The 22,802-nt window shown below is 40.3% G+C and overlaps 3 protein-coding genes across 6 annotated transcripts; all 3 read left to right on the forward strand.

The window, feature by feature from the left end:
• On the forward strand, positions 1 to 3,775 carry LOC113135990 (stonustoxin subunit beta-like). Its single transcript, XM_026316405.1, has 5 exons — positions 1 to 297; positions 2,396 to 2,428; positions 2,536 to 2,598; positions 2,697 to 2,839; positions 3,099 to 3,775. The coding sequence occupies exons 1-5, from the start codon at positions 249 to 251 to the stop codon at positions 3,516 to 3,518; spliced, it is 708 nt and encodes a 235-aa protein (XP_026172190.1). The 5' UTR covers positions 1 to 248; the 3' UTR covers positions 3,519 to 3,775.
• Positions 3,776 to 4,935: 1,160 nt separating this feature from the next.
• On the forward strand, positions 4,936 to 6,502 carry LOC113135790 (tripartite motif-containing protein 16-like protein). Its single transcript, XM_026316083.1, has 5 exons — positions 4,936 to 4,984; positions 5,531 to 5,575; positions 5,666 to 5,728; positions 5,824 to 5,963; positions 6,060 to 6,502. Exons 1-5 carry the CDS (start codon positions 4,936 to 4,938, stop codon positions 6,471 to 6,473), a joined length of 711 nt encoding a protein of 236 aa, XP_026171868.1. The 3' UTR covers positions 6,474 to 6,502.
• A 4,032-nt stretch (positions 6,503 to 10,534) lies between these two features.
• Positions 10,535 to 22,316, forward strand: plekha4 (pleckstrin homology domain containing A4). 4 transcript variants are annotated; one of them, XM_026316479.1, is made up of 24 exons: positions 10,535 to 10,804; positions 12,850 to 12,919; positions 13,040 to 13,138; positions 13,270 to 13,342; positions 13,456 to 13,556; positions 13,690 to 13,808; positions 13,892 to 14,104; positions 14,236 to 14,536; positions 14,630 to 14,689; positions 14,915 to 15,067; positions 15,803 to 15,862; positions 15,982 to 16,062; positions 16,252 to 16,404; positions 16,553 to 16,651; positions 16,917 to 17,025; positions 17,569 to 17,630; positions 18,244 to 18,348; positions 18,432 to 18,522; positions 18,729 to 18,784; positions 19,230 to 19,364; positions 19,475 to 19,879; positions 20,127 to 20,248; positions 20,342 to 20,451; positions 20,628 to 22,316. In XM_026316479.1, exons 1-24 carry the CDS (start codon positions 10,764 to 10,766, stop codon positions 21,842 to 21,844), a joined length of 4,035 nt encoding a protein of 1,344 aa, XP_026172264.1. In that variant the 5' UTR covers positions 10,535 to 10,763; the 3' UTR covers positions 21,845 to 22,316. The 4 variants fall into 4 exon arrangements, with proteins under 4 accessions (XP_026172264.1, XP_026172267.1, XP_026172266.1 ...); XM_026316482.1 differs by having other exon boundaries at positions 20,347 to 20,451; positions 20,628 to 20,768; XM_026316480.1 differs by lacking the exon at positions 10,535 to 10,804 and adding an exon at positions 12,348 to 12,577 and having other exon boundaries at positions 20,628 to 22,315.
• The last annotated feature ends 486 nt before the right edge of the window (positions 22,317 to 22,802 follow it).

Below are 22,802 nucleotides of genomic sequence, written 5' to 3' on the forward strand. Positions count from 1 at the left end.
ACCAGCCTCCCGCTCCCACTAGACCCCCCCACTCCTATTGGAAAGTTTTGTCTCATGTTGATGTCCACTCCTCTAGCTCTGATTCCTTCATCTCTGTCCTGCATTAAAGGTATATAAGAGTGGCATTAACTTGTCACTCAGTGAATCCCATAGGGACTCATCATACTCCGAGAGACCAGTGACAACAGGTGAAGACAGGCTCACTGCAGCAGCTTAAACTCTGAGTCCAACCTCAAGCCGGTATCAAGATGCCTGCTCCAACAAGAATAATTTCTGACCCCGGGAGTTCTGATCAAGGTGAACTTTATTTTCTGCATTTCACACCATTTGGAATAATTGATTTTATAGGTGTTTATGTGTAAAACAAATGCAACAGTTAACGCTTGTCAATATACTTAACATACAGTACTATGTGTTTTACCTGTTCTGTGTGCTGCATGAGGCTTATCTTGACAACAGGTGGTATTCAGCAGGATTGTCTCATTAAAAAGCTAGTAGGGAATTCAGAGGGAAAACAGGGATAGATTCATATGAACCCGTATGTAATTGCTGTGTTTATTTGCATGTATTTTCATTATATCTTTACTTTGAAATAATTGGAATCCAGCATCTTTTCTTCACCAAACAAAGGTCAGCCTGCAATAGTGACTGAGGCTGCCTTTCAGCTTCACAGTCATAATTTAGCAACAACACAACAAGTTTATTCTTACAAGCTCCTATTGCAGCACATGCTGTTAGTGCCCATCTGGTAGTTTATGAACTGTAAGCGCAGCAGCATAACATGCAAAAGAGCAGGCTCAGGTGAAACTTAAATCAGCTAAACACAAAAGGCCTGATTTTAGGAAATCACATCTGTCATTGTCTGGATGGTGCTGAGTTACACAACCTGAACACACAACAGTTCAGAGACGTCATTTCTGAAGACACACTTCCCACTAAAGCACCAACAGCTCGCTCTGCCCTGCCTCTTCTGAACGGACCTGTTTGCACATCTCCTCCCACCCGTCACTATGTCACTATGTGACAAAATACCTCACAGATAGTCAGGGTGAATCTGAAGATCAGGACAATAACCACACCACCAGACTGCTTTTTGCACTGGTCATTCCATCGTCACTAAACTTGGGCCTTAAATGTTTGTATGAAGCCAGCAAAGAACACACTTTCATCACCCTGTGCTGTGACCAGACAGGTGGCTTAACATTCCCCTGTGGTCTTTTTCAGCATTAGTTTAACAGAGATCAATATTAACTAAGTTAGATATGACAAGCACACTGCATGGTTGAAATAAGTATTAAGGTTGTGGATAGCGATTTTGAATAAATGTCCTTGTGATCTCACCCTGAATTCTTACTCTGAGCACTGAGCACATATAATACCATATGAAACCAGCAGTATTATTCTTTAATTGATTTTTTCATGCAAAATTCATGCATTTTGCTATTTTTTCTCCTTGTCAAAGTAATCTTCATGTCTGTTCTCAGCTGAATTTGAGGTGTGAGTGAAACAGTTTATGTTAGAGGTGACATTGCTTATTGATATAAATAAAATGCATTATTTATGTTAGTCCATGTTGACATCTTAATACTCTGGGGATTAGGTGTCTCCGCTTCTTGATCTCCCTCCTTAGCAAAAACTGGGCACTGCATGCTTACACATGATACCAGAGCATTAGTTACAAAAGGAGCATTAGGGTTATGCCTGTTATGTAAGTACAATATAATTTGTCAGTTATTACTTCATGGAAAATTATGACACAATACCACTGCCTATACTCAAACTTAATTTGAAATCTAAATGCTGACAGCCTTTTTAATTATTTTCTACCTCCTTTTTATTAAAGAGTGTCCCCTGTGCTTTCAATTTTAGAGATAACTAGTTGCATGTGTTGCAGTTCGTTATCTTCACGTAAATTCTGTTTCAACACAGGGACATTTGCTTTGAGACAAAAGCTAAAGATTGAATGTCTCACTTTTTGGAGGACTTTCCTGATCCTGGATGTCATTTACATCGATGAATAAACTGTTGGATCTACAACTTATCTACCTGTCATGTCTCTCTTCTCATCAACTAAATGACTATGAGGTATATTGTAAATGCTGTCATGCTGTCTAGTGTGACTGAGGCCAACACTGTAGCAATGTGAGGTGTCTTGGTAATTTCAGCCTCCTGGCATGACTCAACCACAGGCTCCAGAAAGCATGCAGTTGCTGATGTGATGATCTGACAGAGACAGATGGTTTTCTAAGTATACGCAGTTTCGCTGAGGCTCGTTTCATCCCCAGTTGACACACCTGACACATATTTTAGAACATATAGAATTTATTACAGCCAAGTGTGTGTATCCTAAAATAGATTGTTAAGCATGTCTTTGTTTTTTTTTTTTTTCTTGTAGCAAAAAAAGTCAAAGCTGAAAACACACTCTCGGGTAAGATGGTAATCTTACCTCTGATTTCATTACAGTAAAAATGTTTAAAATGTTTTGTACTGTGGCTTCTGATCCTGGTCTGATATGACTATTACATAACTCCTCAGCGATGATCCCAGCCTATGAGCCAAATATCCCTGAACCCAAATGCAGAGCCGATCTTGTCAAACGTAAGTTATTTTAACTCCCACCCCACCCTACCCTCGCACACCATTTTTAACCAGTCACAGTTTAACCAAACAGTTTCTTCCTGTTTTTTTTTTTTCAGACTGGATAAGTCTTTCCTTAGATCCAAAAACAGCTAATAAGATGTTGTGGATCACAGAGGAGGGTAATAAAGTGGCCCGTATGACTGATGATGTCAAATGTCCTGTCTTCGATAGACCAGAAAGATATGAGTATTACCCACAGGTACAGTATGAGAACCTATGTGACAGTATTTAAACTGTATTTTGCCTACTAGAAGAGTGGCATGAGTTTTTTATCACCATGCTATAGCTGGTGGGGTTTGATGGGATTTTAAAACACAGACAACGGTATTATGGAGTCAACTGGTTTAGAAAGTGAGACTGCTTAAAATTCTTCTCAGCGGCACCTATAATAAATCACAGCTTATCCTACATTATCTCTAAATTACCACATGCAGTAATTCTTATCCACATTCCACAAGGTCCTTTGCAAAGAAGGCATCGTCGGCTTCCGAGGCTACTGGGAGGTGGAGTTTTCAGGGTGGGTCGTGGTTGGGGTCGCATACGAACAGTCGGGAAGGCGGAACACTGATGGACCATGTGGCCTGGGAGAGAACGAGGAGTCCTGGGCTGTTGGTTGGAGTGGGTCCAGCTATCACGTCTGGCATAAAGGTCGTAATATGGAGCTCAAAGAGATTCCTCAGTGCTCTATAATCGGTGTATACCTTGATCATCCTGCTGGGATCCTTAAATTCTATGCTGTAGAGGAGGTTAAAGAGGGCGCAGGAGAAAAGGAGGTTATACTTTTGCAGGAGTTTAGAGGCTCCTTTAAGGAGAAAATGATGCCAGGTTTCTGGGTGGGGACACACTCTCACTGTTCGATGGTAAAGAAGGAGGAATAAGGGAGAGAATCTAGAAGTCAGTGATCACAAGCTGAACTCTGGCTGTTTTCATCCTATTGTGGTAAAGCAAACAAAGTGCACTCAAGGACTCATTTGGAATTAACATCTGAAAACTTTCACCTTATATATATATATATATGTACATTTTTATTCCTCCATTGTTTTGATATAAATGTATAGGAGTGCCTAGTTTGGTACATATGTAGAATGTTAAATATGCAAATGTTTGAATAAATAATGAAACACTGACTAAGCCACATTGTGTCCTGCTTTTTTTCAATAATATGAAAAGTAGTGATGGACACATACTCAAAGTATAATATTTAGAGTGATCAATTAGCAGAAAAGCAATATCCATCCATCCATCCATCCATCATCTATACCTGCTTATTCCCGACCAGCGTCACAGGGATCTGCTGGAGCCTATCCCAGCTCTCTCTGGGCGAAAGGCAGGGGTCCACCCTGGACAGGTCACCAGTCCATCACTGGGCCACATGGAGACAAACAACCTCACACACTCACACTCACTCCTATGGGCAATTTAGAGTCACCAATCAACCTGGCATACATGTTTTTGGACTGTGGGAGGAAACCAGAGTACCTGGAGAAAACCCACACAAGCACAGGGAGAACATGAAAACTCCACACAGAAAGGTCAAGTTGCGAACCCACAACCTTCTTGCTGTGAGGCAACAGTGCTAAACACTCAGTCACCACCACCATGCTGGCAGAAAAGCAATACAGTATTTATAAATACATTTTCAGTCCTGTGTAATTACTGGGAAATAGCAACTGTTGCAATTTCTTAATCTTAAAGTGAACTATTTAAATCTACAAAGAGAATGTGGCAGCTATGTTACGCCGCCATGTTTCTACAGTAGCCCAGAATAAACAAACCCAACATTGACTCTAGACATGGAATTGTGTTTTGTTTTAAAGGGACAGAGATACAACTGTATGTGATGTTACAATAAAATACATTTTTTTAGTCAAATATTTTTTTAAAAAATATATATGTTGTTGAATGAAGATTTAAGATTAAGATTTAAAAACATTATCATTATCTGTAACATATTTTAATGTGTCTGATTTAGGTACCTGTACCACTAACAAGGCCAGTTTCTGAATCTATACCTTCAGTGTCCTTGCTCTTTTTAACAGACTTATAAAGTTTCATGGGTATCAAATGCCTGTTTCATCCTTCATATCTTAAAGTCAAGTGCATACACCCCCATGACCCCCAGCTGTGACCCCATTCCACTGACCCCAACACCTCCTCCAGGCAGTCCAAACACCTCCCTACCTCAACTTTTCTGGGGCTATATAAGTCAAGTGGAAGCTGAAGGCACCGCTCTTTTACTTTGGGTGAATGAAAGAATTTCAGTCTGCTTGTGGATTATTAGCACACAACCTCATCATGCCTGTGAGATCCAATTCTACAATCCTCTCAGAGGCCAGCAAACCAGGTACAATGATTGTACAATGTAATGTAAAACCATTACATTAAACATAGTACATTATTGAACTTGCATAGTTACAAACATACATTGATATCTTTTCTAGTCTTGTCTTATAAGACAGTTGCGACCAGCTGTGACAAGTATTATCTTCTCCATTTGATTGCTTTGCTGTACTTTAGAAACATGACTTTCAGTGTCTAATGCCTCTGACCTTTGTGTTTTTTCACACACTGTATTTTAGATACAGTCAACCCAGAATGAGTATATTTATATAAAAGTTAACAATCCTTCACTATATTTATCAAGAAATGAAGGGTGTTGTGAATTTCATATAATTACACATTATTACATAATATAACTTTTTACATAAGGGTTTTTGTCTTACTAATGGTGTCACAATATTAAAAAATGAATGACTAAGTTAGTATAAATGAAAAACACCATCTCTGTTCTAAAATTCCTCATGAAGTATTAGGTTTTGTCAGAGGGCTGTGTCATGTTTGTGTGAAACAAAAAATAACTTTTTATCTCCTTGAATCTTAACCTTTACAGTTGTGGGGAAGAAAATTAACGGGAAGAACGAGAAGACAAATGCAGGTAATGGATTTTAACATACATGTTGACCTATTTATTGTCATTATACAGTATCATGCACATTAACTTGGATTTAAGCAAATTTCCTTACAGAAAACAATTCCATTTATGTGGCGAACATCCCAGAGCCAACAAGCAGAGCTGAGCTCATGAAATGTACTGTATGAACAAATTCTGTCTCTCAAAGAATTTTTATTTCAATATGTTTTTGTCCGAATTTACAATCTGTCTACATTGCTTTCCTCCCATAGACTGGATGAATCTGTCTTTGGATAATAAGACTGCCAATAAGATGTTGTGGATTACTGACAATGGACTGAAGGTGTGTCGTAGAACTGAGGAGGTCTGTCCAGTCCTGGACAGACCAGAAAGATACGAGTACTCTCCCCAGGTAAACCAGAAAATAATACAAACACAGTTAATGGCCATCTGGTAAAGAAACAATTGTACAATCCTTTTGTTTATTTTTTTTATGTTTTCTTTAAAGGTGTTGTGCAACGAGAGCATTTGGAACATGCAGGCTTACTGGGAGGTGGAGTACACCGGGTGGGTGGTCATTGGAGTCACCTACGAAGGAGCGGGAAGGAGGGCAAATTCTGGGCCAAGTGGGCTGGGAGAAAATGAGGAGTCCTGGGGTCTAGGTTGGTCAGGGTCGTGTTATGAAATTTGGTTTAATGGTCTGCACAAAGACATAACTGATATCCCATATTGCTCCACAATTGGAGTTTACATCGACCAGCCTGCAGGGATTATAAGTTTTTATGCTGTGGCTGGTGAGGGAGCAGAGAGGGAGGTTAAACTGTTGCATAAAGTGAAGACTACCATCGAGAAGAAGATTCTTCCAGGTTTCTGGATAGGAATTCAGTCCTCATGCACAATATTGAGGAAAACAGAAAGCTGAAACTAATGAAATGTTTGTTGAGGCTTAAAGGGCAGGGGAGTATTCAGGGTGGATGAGCAGTAAGAAGTTGTTTTATTCACATATTACTGTAACTCTTGTTTAACACCTAAAATTATAGCTAATCTAGCATGCAACAGTTCTATTCTCTTTATTAAAAATTAAATATGTATTGTTCTTGGGCTTGTTAGGGTTTTTTGAGAATTTTTTATTTTTGTGTACCTTTTATTTCTGATACTGCTTGATTGTATAGCATCATATTGGATATTGGATATTCATGAATGTTGAGTGTCATGTAACTTATGTAATACCCAATAAAGTCTGTATATAATTTATGTCCCCACTTAACCTTTTCATATTGTCACACTGATTTTCTAGTGTTAAATTGAAATTGTTGCTAAACCCAGTAAACTGTTCCTCATGTTTCTGTCTGTGATCATTCTCTAGTGGGTGAAAGCTTTTAAAGTTGCACACAGTCTGAAAAGTTCGCAGCACTGATACTCTCTGGGTTTAGCTGTATAAAGGATTCAGAATTGCTTCCCTCTAGGTTAAAGGGAGTTTCTTTGATATGTGAGAGGTTCCAGGCTGAAGATCACTTTCCTTTTTTGACCGGTGGGCCTCAACTCCTGCTGCCTTCACACCTAAAGTAGGAGCTTTACAGGAACTAAAAGTGGCAAAAACATTCACACTTCTGGGGGTCCAGTCATCACACAACCTCAATTACCAAGCACTAACTGGAGACACAAAAAGAATCTGCATGGATTCATAAGAGGATCAAAAATTATCTTTATTAAAATGAATGTTGTTTCTCATGAAATGTTATTTTTGTTATTTTTATGAACATGATGCTAAATGAGTTACCTAACTTTATGTATATATAACTGGTGTACACCTGTGCTTAGACATCATATGCTGTGATGATTATAAGTGAAAATTTGCTGTCACTAAGGTCAACAATTAAACCTATATGACAAACGTCCATCATGGAACAAAACAAACAAAACTGGAGGCTGTCGTCCAAGAAAAGTAACACCCTGAGCGCCAGCAGCCTGCATGTTTCAATCTGGATGTGTGAGCTTATACCAAGCATGTGAATGAGTGGTAATCCTAAACTCAATTCATCAAGTGAAGATGTACAAGTTATGTGACACCAAGCATGCATGACACATAAGATGGAGGGTAGCGTGTCACATATTTCCTGGTGCTCTGCGCCCTGCTTTGTTCATATACTGTGAATACAAGTGAATAAAATATTCAAATTAAATTCTGTTTCACAGCAAGTCCTGGTGAGTCCTGGTGAAACACCTGTGAAATTGGTCTACTGTTAAATGTATAATTTATTAAAAACAGAAAAAGGTTTGATGATTTCATTGTTCTGAAGCTTGTTCTAAATTGCATCTATATTACGCCCATCTTGCCAACACCACGATTGTTGCCAGTAGAGTTACTACCATATTTCTACTGACCCGCATTAAAACTGTGTGCAGTTTAACATGGCCCAATGAGCACTTGTTGCTCTCTATTCTGCTTGTGTATTGTCAGAACATGCATGTTGTAGACACACGCATGCACACACATGTTCTTGCATAGCTATCTTTGTAAGGACACTCATTGACATAATGCTTTCCCTAGACCCTAACCCTAACCATCACAAATAAATGCCTTACCCTAACCCTAACCCTAAAAGCAAGTCTTAACCCTCAAACTGGAGGGAGTCTGAAAAAAGTGTGAACCAGGAAATTGCCCTCACTTTGTCAAAATGTCCTCACTTAGATGGAAATATACTAAACATGGTACTCACAAAGATGGCTATACAAGTACACACACACACACACACATACAGACTCTTTTTCACTTTGACCAGCTTGGTCTATACCCACTTATTCCTACTGAGGGTCTGCTGGAGCCTATCCCAGTTCTCTTTGGTGAAAGGCAGGGCACCTGTATTTTATGTAAAAAAAAAAATTATTAAGCAGCGCCACCTGCTGGATTTTTGTAGTCAATGCATCACAAAAGGTAAAAACAGGTCAAACCTAATACAAATAGCTAACATGGGACCTAGAAACTCTGTAATGTGTTTACCTTCATAATGTTTGCAATTGAAACAACATTATTACAAATTATTCATCATAAATTTAATTAAGGTTAAAATTCAACTTTACCTGTGAGGACATGTATTTATCCATCCATTCATCATCTATACCTGCTTATTCCTAACCTGGAACCTATCCCAGCACTGTTTGGGTCAAAGGAGGGGACAGGTGACCCGTATGTATTTATCAATACAACATTTATGATGAATATTTATGATATCTGTGACAAAATAATTATGGTATTATAATTTGTTATACCTTAACTCTAATGTTGACTCAAATTAGAAGTGCTGATGTCAAAACTTTCTGGTGTATTATAAATACAATGAGTAATTTGAAGTACATACAGTATACACTTTCATATATCATTTGGTTAAAGGAAGTTACATTTGGTATCCACAGTTTTTCTGCTTTGTACACACTAACTGTGACTTGAGGTTCCGTATATTTCAATTTTGCATCTGTTGTCTTTTGTCGATATTTGTAGATGGTCAAAAAGAACTACGATTCCCGTGAGCCTTGAAACCACTTCTCCTATTTCCTGTATGAGAGCGTCCCACAGGTTGTGTAGCTGACGCAGCTGTCACTCTGCAGGGCTGATTGTGGAGTATGCTAAATAGGAGGGGTTGTAAATAGCTGAAGGCAGACTGATTTGTCCCCTGTGAGAACTGGGCAGCCTGGGCAACTGAGGTCATGACCTTCTTGGTCCAAACCAAATGGCCAGGACATGTGAGATACTAATTATAAGAGGACATGATTACGAGTTGAGTGTTGAGCAATGTGTTGAGTGTTTTTTGCCATATTTGTAGTACACTGTGTTTCACCACACTACTACACATGTATTTATACAATAAAATACAATATAGATAGCAGCTAAGTGCTTATTACTGTAAGCAACCTGAGAATAATTTTAGACATTACTTTTTTCCTTCTATCTTTTTTTTTCTTATCATAGCTCTTAAAATGCCTTTAATATCGTCCTCTTGTACAGAAATAACCTCTCCTGAGGCATGTGTAGTGGCCCGCGTATCAAACTCACGTAATCCTTTGAGAGCTTTTCTTTCAGCCTAGGTTTTGATATTATTCATGACTAGAAATGGTCTTGCTCCTTTCACCTTAAAGCACTGTACACCTGTTTTCCTACAGCTGGATTAGCCAAGCACCATATTTCCCATGTACTGCATGAAAGTCGAGTGCACTAAAGCTGCTTCAGTTTCTATCTTGAGCATATTTGAAGAAGTCCACAAGATGCTGACTCAGTGCAGCAGAAAACCTAAATAAAACCCTCCCATCTGGGGAAAATGCTTTAGCCTAATTGTGGAGACCTTTAAAGTCTAGACTGATTAAGTGTAAGGCAGTGGAATTACGTCTGGTATTTAAATGGTACAATAAATATCTTAACTATATATTTTATGTGTGGACTTCACAAAATTTGTCAAGATTTTTTTTTTAACTTTGTGTTTAATTCATTCATTTTTAATATATACCAGTAATTATTTTTTTGCTTCAATATTCACAAATGAACAGTTCAGTTCAAATAAGTGGATCTATTACAGCTTCATTATATTGTATATTTTGAGATCTAAAGTTGCTTTATTCTCTGTATTCCACAAGTTCTGTTTATCAGTGTGCAAGTGAAACAAAAGTTTGAATCCTTTGTACTCATATGTTCACACTCTGATGGTTGGGCCTTTATCAAGGGTGACTGTTTAACTCTGGCATCCAGATCTTTAAACCTCATAAAGCTATATCCACATAGTTTACAAATGAAATTCAAATCATGCAAAGGGGCAGAGCAGGAGAATGAGAAAACAGCTGTTTTTTTTGTAAATTCCTGAATCACAATCCCACACTCAGCAAAAGACAGAGAGGCTGTCAAGGGCAGGGTGAGAGGGAGGGACAGTGAAGGAGAGAGGGGGGTAGGAAGAAAGAAGGGGCTCACAGAGACGGCACTGTTAGAGGACAGAAAAGCAGACTGACTGTTAACAGCCAGCGTAGGTAGAGCGCCAGGCAAACACTGCTGCTGTTAGACAAGTCAGAGCAGAGTGAAGGAGTGAGAGACAGAGAGGGATATTCACAGGTACGAGGAGAGAAGCGGATTGCACAAGACTGTTGTGACTGTTTGGGCAACAGGAGCGCGTGGTAGCTGGGACGAGGGCAGCCAAGCCTGAGGAGATGCTGTGAGGAAGCGTGCCAAGTGATGGAGCTTGAAGCAGCCAGCAGGTTCGCACAATTAGTCAGGTACAGCAATATGGCACCTTTATTCTAATTCATGTCTCATGTAATCCTGAGTAGTATTTAAACATTTAAACTGTGACTGTGGAGCTGTACAAGTCTATTTTAGTATTAGTGTGTTAAACCTTTATTTTGTTTCTTTTTAGAAAGTTTCTGTAAATTCATTTTCCTGTGTATAAATTATTATTTTAAATTAAAATCATTTAACAAAAAGAACACTAGTCCCCAAAGTTAATAGTTTTGTGCCGTGCCGTGATGTGATGCATCATTTGTGGCTGAACCATTGCCAGCTTATTGGATGGAGGAGGGGGGAGGGGGTTCTCAGCTTTGCCAAGCTCTGATGTCCCTTCTTTATTTTCCCAGCAACTTTTATGTCACCTAACCCTCAGCTCTGTCATGTATTGCCACAGGACATGTGCTGCATACAGAAATTCCATGTCCTCGTCGGCTGACGGCACTGATTCACTTATCAAGGTCAAACATATGGTGACGATTTTGTTGACATTAAACGGCATGAGAATGTAGGAGACATGCAAATGTTTTCCTTGACAGAGACACAGCACGATTTTCCAGGACGATGTATTCAACATGCTCAGTGTCCAATTTCACATGATGCTCCAAACTCAGTGGGCACCACAAAGCTCGCTCTGTGTGGTACACAAACCCACCGTTTGTCCTCCCCTCCATCCCTCTTTAGCATTTTAAGTCTTCTCCCCAAGCAAGTGACCCCCGCTGATAAAGAAGGAGATTTTCTAAATATTTCACAACACCCACATAACCCCTAGTGGCTGTGAGGTTGTTAGTCTCAGCTCTCATCTCTTACAAGGACTTAATTGTTTCTTCTTCTTAACTCTGCCTCACTGGCAGAGGATTGTGGTTGTTACAGATAAAGACTGGGGATGCTAAACCATGTCGAACCTCTGGGTTGCCCCGGAGTGCTTGTGAAAGCTCCGTGTGAATTTTTATCTTCAAGTTCATCTGTGTTGCTGTTTTATGAAAGGTCAACATTAACTGTACAGTTTAGATATGCTGCTAAATGAAGCTCTTCTGAGGGAGCTACAGCAGGTGGACCTTAAAGAAGTTGGAAATCAGATTTGAAAGTGATATTAGTCTGTAATTAGTTTGATTATGTTGTTTCAAATTTTTTGTTTCTATCTATATCACAGACTAGTCTACATTACATCAAATTGCCTTCAATACATCATTATGCAGTAGTAACAGAGTTTGTAAAACTGAACCTGCTATATGTCCTGAGGTACCAAATACTCTGATGAATCCTAGAGACAGTATGACTCTACAGAAAAACATACACCTTTTAAAAAGTGAACCCCAGCCCTCCCCACACGTTTGTCTTTAAAATGCCACTTTTCTTTCCCGGCACCATGCTCTTTTATTTTGGTTTTATGTCCACGGCTGCTCCTGCTGCAGTTCTACAGTTTGGGACACATTCCAAATCTCGTCTCTCATACCAGCCTGTCCCTGCTGCCAGATTGGTTTTCACACAGTCCCGGACCCCTCCCTGCTACCACGGCGACGCAGCTGTCACCCGTCAGTTTCATGGCAGGGATGCGCACCGGCCTGTTATGGCCTAGAATAGAATAGTGGGTGAGTTTCGCTGGAAGTGGGGAGAGCACAACACCAAGTCTCTGAGAGAGCGAACAGTTGACAAGGAAAAAATCCAAACTATATGGGAATGTGACATATGTGTGCTTGGAGGGTGCTGTTCATGGGAGCGACTGACTGCTTCTGCAGAGAAAGACTGTGGTTGAGGGTGTACTGGTAAGACCTCTTGTGTGTGCCACACCAGCCAGTCTGACCTAGTGCATTTTTGAGATTTTCATCATACTAAGAGGATTGTTCAGAGATTCTAGTAAATTATAAATGTATAGCTGTCGATTTCATGTTGTCTGATATGAAAATCCAGTGACTACTTGGATTTCTTATGCACACGTGTGTTATAATGGGGTATAATGTTATAATAAGAATATGGGTAGGCTTTTTTATCGTGTTTTTCAGCTGTAGTCTACATAAACTCTCTTCTTCTCCTGCAGAATGGAGGACCAGGATAGAGTAAGCCAAGCATCCAGTGTGGCTACCATTTCCTACTTTCCTGCCATAAAGGTTGGTTCCCGGTTTTCATAGCTATTGTGTCATTATGTACAGAAGTTTGACAGTTTACTGTGACACTGTTAATGCATTCACATGCACTATACAAATCCAGTTTGCCTCTGGTGTTAACAGGAAAGTGATGGAAAGGTGCAAACATTTGGGAAAAGATGTCAGGCTGCCAAGAGAGACCCCAACTGTCCTGTAGTCATTAGAGGGTGGCTCAACAAAAAAGTAATACTCTACACACACTGTGTTGTTTAATGGCCTACTCAGCCATTTATAATTGCATCCTTGCATGTATAAGCGTATATATGCGACTGAATGGAGGAAGGAGTAGTCCCTAATTCATCTTTCTTCTGTAGGATAGCTCTGGTTTGAAGCTATGGAAGAGAAGATGGTTTGTCCTCTCCAACTACTGTCTGTTTTACTATAAAGGTATTGAGCACAGCTTGTAGCCCAGCACTTTAACTGGATAAAACCCACCCATGTGCTCTGAATGTATTAAATGCATCTCTCCCTGTGTTCACTTTTTTTCTGTCCCCCACCAGACAGTAGAGAAGAATCTGTTCTGGGCAGCATCCCTCTTCCGAGCTACAAAATCCTGTTCTGCACACCACGAGAATGCAAGAACAGAAAGTTCACCTTCAAGGTATCTTCAATCAGTGGCTCATTCAGTTCAGGTGTTCAGGTTCTATATGCAGTATAATTACTGATAGCAATTCAGTTATCCTTTATGAGGTTAATAATTAAACAAGAACGTTGTGAATAATCTGTAAAACTAGGTAGTGCACCAGGGAATGCGCTCTTATTTCTTCAGTGCTGACACTCAGGAGGATATGTTAGGCTGGGTCAGAGCTCTCAGCCAGTCTGCTGCAATGGAGCCAGAGAGCTCCATGAACAGGTAAGACATGTACAATGTTGTACAATGCATGTCAGATGCTGATGTGATGATTGCTCTTGGTGAGGCCTTTTCTGCCCCATCAGGCGCTGCTCGAGTTATCAGGATTTCACACAGATAGGTGGCAGCAGTGAATCGGTGGACTCCCCGAAATCTCCCTCTGATGATGAAGGTCCCTCTAGAAAGTACAGGCATGTCAGCAGGACGTTCAGTGAACCAAGTCAGCTCACTGGCGGGAGGATGGGGACATCACCGTCAGAGGCGAGGGGGAGGCGGAGTGTGCGTCACAGAAACAGCAGGTTCTCAAGTCACCTCTGTGTGTGAATGGCATACATTTAAATCTCAGTGGCTCAGTTAAAAAGGAAAAAAAATCATCTGAGAAATGTCCCAGCTTTAAGATCCTCTTCTGTTTTCTGTGACGTTTTCTCAGCCCTTCAAACAGGACACCCAGCCCTGCTGACTTCATCAGAAGAAGAACTTGTGGTCCAAACCAAGAAGAGGATTCTGGTCACAACACACCTCCCACACAATCAGACACAATGGGAACAGTTGCTTTGACCTCCAGAGGTCAGCTGGGGTCACGACCTCATACTCCAGTAGGAAGGGTTGACATCCGACCTCACGATGACATGGTGCCACAGACCCTGTATTACGCACCTGCTTCACCTAAGCTGGAGTTCAAGTCCACTCCTAATACTCCAGTCACAGAACGGCTGCACAGCCTGAGCAAGGTGAGGACATATTGGGTTTATTTGATAATGGAAGAAACGATAAATCATTTTTTGTCCCCAAACAACTCACCCTTTTCTTTTCTGTGTCTTTAGCCTACACCTACATACGGGTCGGTCCATCATATCCCAAGTGGAAGGAGACTTCTGGCAAAGGTGATTAGAAGATGAACAGTAAATTTACTGCAAAATATGGAGACAAAGGTGCAGCACAGTGCACTGTTTGATCAAAGTTCAGTATTATGCTGCAAAAGTTTCACTTTATTGAAACCTATTAAAAATCACTTAAAAGGCTTATTTTACTTATGGCATACCAGTATATCTTTTTTTAATGCCATGACTCCTCACCTGATGTTACCTACATGCTGTTTATTCCTTCAGAGCTGCTCCACAGGGGCAAATGCAGACTTACTGCCCCCTTTGCCCCCCTCATCGAGAGCTGCACATGCTCCTCACCCTCCACACCACCACCACCACCACCACCATCACCATCACCGCAGCCATTTATCTGTCTCTGTGCTACCGCCGGCTATGGTACCGCACCCCCCGTGCGCTGTGTCCTTATGGTGCCTTGTGTTGTACAGTTGTGAAACTGCCAGTGGTGTTGTGGTGTTTTATGTTTGTGTTATGTCTGTTAAAAACATCTGTTTGTGTTGTAGCATTGTCTGACTGTGGAGACTTTTAACAAACTGTGTGACAGTTATATTTTAATAATTCTGTTGTGTTGTCCAGTACCGTTATGTCTATGTCATTGTTTTGTATTGTCACTAACACTGTCAGTTTTTATTTGTGATTAATAAAACATATATTTGTTAATTGTGCAGTTGTATCTGAAAACATTAAATCTGTGCTCTATATGTGTGTTGTCTAAGTATGATTAGTACTGCAGTAATGTCATGTTTATGCTACATGTAATGAGTATTACATGTTTGCAAATGCATCTTACAGTATTTTCACTCAGATGGTTGAGTGGATATAATATATGGCTGTAGTGTCTCTGTTTGTCTCACCCAGAGCACCGAAGCTTCTGTGTTGCTCTTCAGAAAGTCGTCAGCTGAATCTTAACGTTCAAGAATTAACAATGAAGCATTTAAACATCAACCTACACCAAATACCCAAAATATGTGTTAATCACAACCAATAATAAACATGTTACGCTTTTCTGTTTTCAATCACATTGATAAAAATTGACAACCTGGAAGAAAAAAAAAAAAGCAGTGCTTTAAAAACTGTGGTGTTTAACAAAACGATGACTTTGATGCTTTTCAGGCCCCAAAGTCTGACACAAGGGAAATCCCACCAGTGAGACCCCTAGAAAGTGATGCAGATGTGAGTATTCACAAATTTGACTTGTGGCTTTTAACAATCATACGAGAACAGTCCATCATTTATGATCTTCTGTTTTTCTCTGGGTTTGCATCAGTTTGATTTTGATTTTTCATCTTCAGGCTGTCTTGACAAGGTTATGTGGTTGTGACAAGCTGCTACAGCATCTGTCTGTAGAACTGGCCCAGTTACAAATAGATAAGGTCAGTAATTATCCCATAAGACAACTATTACAACAGTAATGATAATATAATTTAACTAATTACATTTTTTTATTACTTTCAAAGCTGCCAGGAAGTGTGTGTTTTTTAGCACTGTGTTCCGTTTAAGCAGGTAAACAGCTGCATATTGGGACTGCTTCAAGAATATAAAGACTTTTGTCCATATTGCAGGACAGCGTCCAGTGTGCATTAGAAGTGTCCAGACTGCAGCTGGAGGACTGGCAGAACCAGGGACCGCGGGCCCAGGAAGAAGCACTGACCCAGAAGGCTTTGCTCCAGGAAGAGCTGGTCACAATCCGAGCCAGAATGTGTGACGTATCATTGGTGTGTAAATATGCAAACCCAAATGAGACAAAAAAAACAGCACTACACATAATTCATAAATTCACAGCAGAAATCTGGGCTCTTTGGGTTTTCTGTATTGATAATAAATTGTTTGCTGTTTATAAATCTGTCTCTGCCTTCTCTTCAGGAAATGGAGAGGGTGTGGAGTCAGTACGAGAGAATGGAGAGTGAACTGTCTGTTATCCGCTCACACCTTCAGCACATCTGTAACTTTGGAATTCCACAGGTATTTTATAAACAAAAACATATGAGTAGTTTTTTCTCAGATAACAGGCACATTTACAGGATCATATGACTATGTCACTAAGCCTGCCTGCTTTTGTAAAACCTTGCCCTTTAAGGGGATAACATTACAACTAAGTCCATCTCCATTTGTGCATGTTTGTGCTCATAGTGCCTGATCATGAATTCAAACATGTCCTTCACCCAAACATAAATGCTCATGGCTGAAGATATTTCATGAGTAAGACCCCTGGATTCTTTCCCATCAGGAGCAGTCTCAGGCTCAGAGAGAGCTGTGGATGATGGAGGACATCCTTGCTGGACTAAAGGTCAACAGGGATCACTTTCGCTTCCTACTGGGACTACAGAGGCACCACAGTAAGCTACTTAATTCCTCCTGCTGTAATGTCTGTGGTTACTATAGCAGCTTACAGTGCAATAATTACTGACATTATTTTTTCAGTGTTTAAAGGTGGCAGTGGTGGGTGGTAGTGGTGTCACAATTGAATGTATAAAACGTTTTTTAATTGTCAGTGTTAATTTAATGTATAGAACAATGTGTCTTATTGTAAAGCCTGTTATCAGTTAATTAACTGGTTTTAAAGGGTTTATCTCCAACATTTAACGCAAAACAAAAAAACACAGCTCTTAATTTACCTTGTACAGGACCTTGTTACTATTATCTATGTCATGAACATTTATTCAATCAACGTGGATAAATAAAACCATTTTGTCACTTCCACCAGCCAACGAGAAATTGAAGTTTAATGACTGAACAGTCTGTTGATGTTACATTATTTGAAGCAGTTACTAGCTTTAATCTGGAGCTGCCAGTGGAAAAGGTTTCCTTGCACTTTCTATCGCACAACTGACAATAGATGAACAGTGCTAACAGTGTAACCTTTTCTGTCTCGCCCTCAGTGTTCCAGCCGACAGCCCCGCAGCCTGGATCCCCTGAATCACCCACAGAGAGGTTGCCAGTGGTATGACTCCCATCCATTGTTCCTTTGTCAGTTGTTGTCTACTGAAGACAAAGGTTAAAACCATCTGCTGGCTCAAGCTCTCTGAGTCCTTCAAGTGTTTTCTTGCGTTATGCCCATTCCAGCCCTCAAGGTCCATTGCCCTACTAGCTATCCCTGCCCTACACACTGCTGATTACCTGGATCAGGTGTGTTCAGTCAGTCAGAAGCTGAAAAATATCAATTCACTTTGTCTTCCCCCACTCCACCCTCATCTGAGATGGTATCTTCCAGCTTCTGATTGGCTGAATACACCTGATCCAGGTAATCAGCAGTGGTAGTAGATAGGTTAGAAAACAAGCAGGGAAATGGATAATGTCCATCACTGCCCATGGGGTTTTAATTCACAACATCAACTCTTGGCACATGTCATAATATTATTCTGTAATAAAATCTGCACAAGCTAGAAATTTCAATAACATTTTCGGACATTATTAATGTTTTTATCATGTCAAGTATTGATTCTACATCTCTAAAATATGTTGGGACATGCAGTAACTATCTGGTGTGGTTCCAATAGGATCTTCCACCAGAGCTTAACAGTTTTCCAACTGTTTTCCAACAACATTCCCTACAGGATGTGGAACAAGAGCCACCAGTCCGCCCACCATTACCCCAAGAGATGCAGGAAAGCCACTGGAGCAGGGACCAGGGCCATGGCTACACAGAGTCCCCATATGATGTGCGAAATATTGACATTATGAATGAAAAACAATCTCAAGTTTGATTTTTCTTTTTTTACATTTTTTAATACTTACGTTTCAGGCAGTTTATAGCCAATCATATGATCCTGCACGCAGAAGAGGGAACAGCCAACCTGACCTCCTTAATGTGAAAGCACACAAAGATGCATCTGGTTAGCACAGTTATACTCAGTACAAATATTAGTGCAATAGCCAGTAGTCTGCTAATTTTGGACACATCTAAAAATTAAACCATTTTTATAGGTGTTTTGTTCAAAAAGCTAAATTATTTCATATTTCTGATTTCAACCTCATTTCTTCCCTGTCTTTCTGTCACTTTCTCCTCCCACCCCATCCTATATTTTCATTTCATCTTCAGACTCTCAGCCTGGTTCAAAGTGGATCCCACCAGAAACATTAAACCAATCAACCAAGGTTTGAATCTTCATGATTTCCTTTTTGCTGGTTAACAAAATGCAATTTGATCCAAACTAATCCAAATATAGAAGCTGGTTTTTCTGCATTGCAACCACAGCCAAATTCCACTTCTTTGATTCTCTCATCCTTCTTGCAAATAGGGCATGTTGCAGTGTCTGTTGTGGGCGAGAGGGGGAAGCAGAGGCCCGTGTCTCTCACTTCTGCCATCTGCCTCCCCCCACCCCTTTTATACATATATAAGTTTATACTGTATAAGGGCATGCAGATCCAACTCAGCACAGACAGGTGCAGACACAGAGCCATAATAATCATGCATTTGCTAAGTAATGTTTTCAACAAGCAAATTGTAGAGCCTGCTTCTTGCTTTACCTCCTCTAAGTGCATATTGCTGATGTGCAGAGTTCATGTGACTCATATTTTCAACAGCTTGTGTTGTTTTTAGAAAATGAAGATGAGTGAAGAAGAGCAGATTGAGAGGATGAAGAAGAATCAGGAGAGGTTGACTAATAAGAAGAAACCTCGTGTATCTGCTCCAGGTGCCCAAACCCAATGTCAAAGTTCAGACACCAAAGAGGAGGTTTGCAAAATGGTTAATTTATAACTGACCAAATCACTACATGATATTATATATCATTAAACTTAGAATTACTTTAGTTAACTACCAATACTCTCTTGGTATTTCCTCAGGCCCCCTTCCCTTTAAGGGTGACACGTGTTGTTACAGCTGTACTGCCATCCTCGCTTGTGGCCAGACGGGTTTCAGTTGAGGATCCTCCAGCTGAGCTCGATACTCCGCTGCCTGAGCAGGTCCCACCTGAGATTCAGCAAAGGCTGGCTGAGCATAGTAAAATGTTGATCAAGCCAAGTAGGCGGTTGCTGTTGGAGAGCCCTGATCAAAACCGGTCCTTGGCAGAGACGCAACAGGATCAGCTCATTAAAAAGACAAGCAGACAGCAGCACCAGGGCATACTGAGGTCCTCAGAGAAAGAGTCCCAGGCTGAAGTGTGCAGAGCTGAGCCTACAGAGACGTCAGGGAATCAAGTTCAAGACACACCAGGTTCAGGGAATGGAAGTGCAAGCTCTGACATCAGGGTGAGAAATGATAAAATGAAATGAAGACATCATCAATAAAAGCACACTTCTCTCGTATGCTGTGCTGTTGTTCAGTACAGCTGAAATTAACTCATCTCATTTGGCAGTCACCAGTGATCATGTAAATTATTTCAAATCATTTAACAGCAGTAATTTACTAGTAGCTGTCAACACATTTGCATTGATACGGTTATCCTATAGGATACTGTGATATAGTATGCATTCTAATGGGAAATTGCTTGAGCAGGTGGAGGAACGACCCTCTGCCCTCTTGACCCCTGACATGGACACTGACCTCTGTCTGACCCCAGAACAGCGAGAGGCCAAGATCCGACGAGTGGAACGAATACGGGAGAGAGTCATAAGGAGGTGAGGTCCTTTGTTTCCTTTAAATATCTGTATGTGTAGATGATGTTCTCCACAAAGTATCCTATCTATCTATCTATCTATCTATCTACTCAGTGCAGCCAGAGAGAGAGCTACTTCAAGCAGTCAACTCCCAGTCATGGAAGAAGGGCAGGAAGTTCACCAGGTGCCCCCTAAGGCAGCTATGAAACAAAGGATGAAATCTGGTATGTAATGAATTTCCCAACACCAAATCAATAACTTGAGTATCGTAACTGAGATCGAGCAGCTAAAGTGAGTCAGTTTGAGATGCAATGGCATAAGGTTATATCAATATAAGTATCTGCTGTTGATACACTTATGCACCAACTGCTGGCACATTGTCCTCTGTTCCCATTTTTAGACCATGTCTCAGACCATGCTCATGATGGCAATGGATACTGTGGGGATAACATCAGAAGTCCTACAGAACTTCAGTTCTGTGGTGGAGCATCTCAGGATGAAGATGAAAGAGATGGACATGTGAAACAGTCTATAAGTCAAGACAAACTTGAGAACAAAACACAACACAAATATCACAGTGGCAGAACAGGGGTTGCCAAAGCGAAAATCAAACGTCCAGGTTCACCATATCATATTTCTTCTATGACTGTCTACCAGAAAGATGGAGGCAAGGGATTTATGAGATACAAAGATGAAGAGGAGAAGAGGCTTGAAGAACCTGCAGATGATGATAATGAATATAATTTTTCAACCTCTGATCTGAGAGCTAAGTGGTTCCTGTCCACCAATCAGTGGCAAGGGTTTATACCTTTGCAGATACCTGCCCTAGACTCACTGTGCAATGAGGAGACGTCAGACACTGACAACCAACCAGCTTCCTCTGATGACTTGACTGATTCCACGGAAATGTCATCAAGAGTGAGCGAAAGCTTAGAGAAAATGAAAAAGAACCATTCTCTCTTCTACAAGATTGCATGTGACATCAGTATCTCAGACACAGACATAACAAAGAATGATGGGAATGGAAATGCCCAAATGTCTTCTAGTCCCGAAGAGGAAGATGAACTGCTAATAACTGAATCTGCCCAAGATGCTGTGAGTAGTACTGTTGGGAGATCTCCTAGCCAAGAGAAGCTGGATTGCAGTCAAGAAAACAACCCTTCAACTGATACACTCCAACATTCAACACTGGACACCCAGGGCAAAGCAGCATTAAATACCACAGCCAGTCCAGCAAAAGAAGCTCATGTTTATGAAGTGATCCAAAAAAAAGAATGTGAAGTGACCTCAATACAAGAGAGCCAGTTGAAAGTCAAAGAAAATAACCATGGCACTTCTGCTCAGGATGCTGTTTCTGATCAGGCCTTGGATGAATGTGCAAAGACAAGAGAAGACGACAGCGGAATGAAAGAGTCAGAAAACAGGAATGTGGACCAAGTGAGATCTGAAGGGCTAAAGAAATCTAATAGTTTTAGCAACGAAGACAAAGAGACAATCCAAGAACAAGGCAACAACAACGCCATCACTCTTTCCAGCTCTGTGTATGAGGGCGGAAGTGTGATTCGGAGTGCCTCTTTTGGGAATGCACGAGTAACAGTACTAAGGACAAGTCTGTAGAAGCAGTGACAACTTAAGGAGCCTAAATGAACAAACTTGAGAAGGACAAGAACACAGGGAAGTGATTTCTGCTAAAGGAAAATGCCTGAGGCGGACTTAAAGTGATTGAAGGAATTTGGGCCTAACTTTGAGTTGGGAAAAGTATAATGGGAACATAAAATTTCAGAATTAGACACAAACTTTGGTAAACTTGAATATTTCCATCATTCATTATATGTGGTTTGAAATGGATGTCTTAAGAATTTTCATTAAAATGAACTCTATATATGCAAGTATAATAAGTATGCAAGTATAGTATAAATGGCAAATATCATATGTGTAGTTCCAGTCAAATACATGAGACTAACACTTTCATTCCACTCCAAATATGCATCTACCGTAATGTAACACAGACCTCTACAGATGATGGCTGCTTATGGATTTCAACATAACCCTGTTTTTGTCACTGTAACAAAATGTGTTTTGTATCTCAAATATCTTGACTAATAAACATGCTGTGTGATATATCAAAATGCAGACTCCTGTTTAATATGTACAAGAAACACATTTATGTTTTGCCCTCATCACATACATCCATGTTTTTCCTCAATGAAGGTCCCCGGGGGGACCATGGGTGCTGCTCTCTGACTAGACCTATGCAGAATTACACGGAGCCACTGAAAATGCCTTTGTCACTTTAAATCCTTGCCGTGTCTCAGCCGATGACATCATTGTCTGAGAACACATTACATCACCTCTTCCCAGGCTCTCTCTCTTAAAGACAGCACCACCTTATGTTTACTGAGCTGCACACACATACATGCACACATGCACTCACAGAGACCTGCTTATCTGTTTACAAATGGGATATCAATATCAACAATATAATATTAATATTATTAGCAAATAATAAAGATATATTAATAATAATTAAATAAATATTAATAAAGCAAATTAAAATTGCTGCATGGGCTGCTTC

Source organism: Mastacembelus armatus, chromosome 19, assembly GCF_900324485.2.
Source record: "Mastacembelus armatus chromosome 19, fMasArm1.2, whole genome shotgun sequence".
Classification (NCBI taxonomy): domain Eukaryota; kingdom Metazoa; phylum Chordata; class Actinopteri; order Synbranchiformes; family Mastacembelidae; genus Mastacembelus; species Mastacembelus armatus.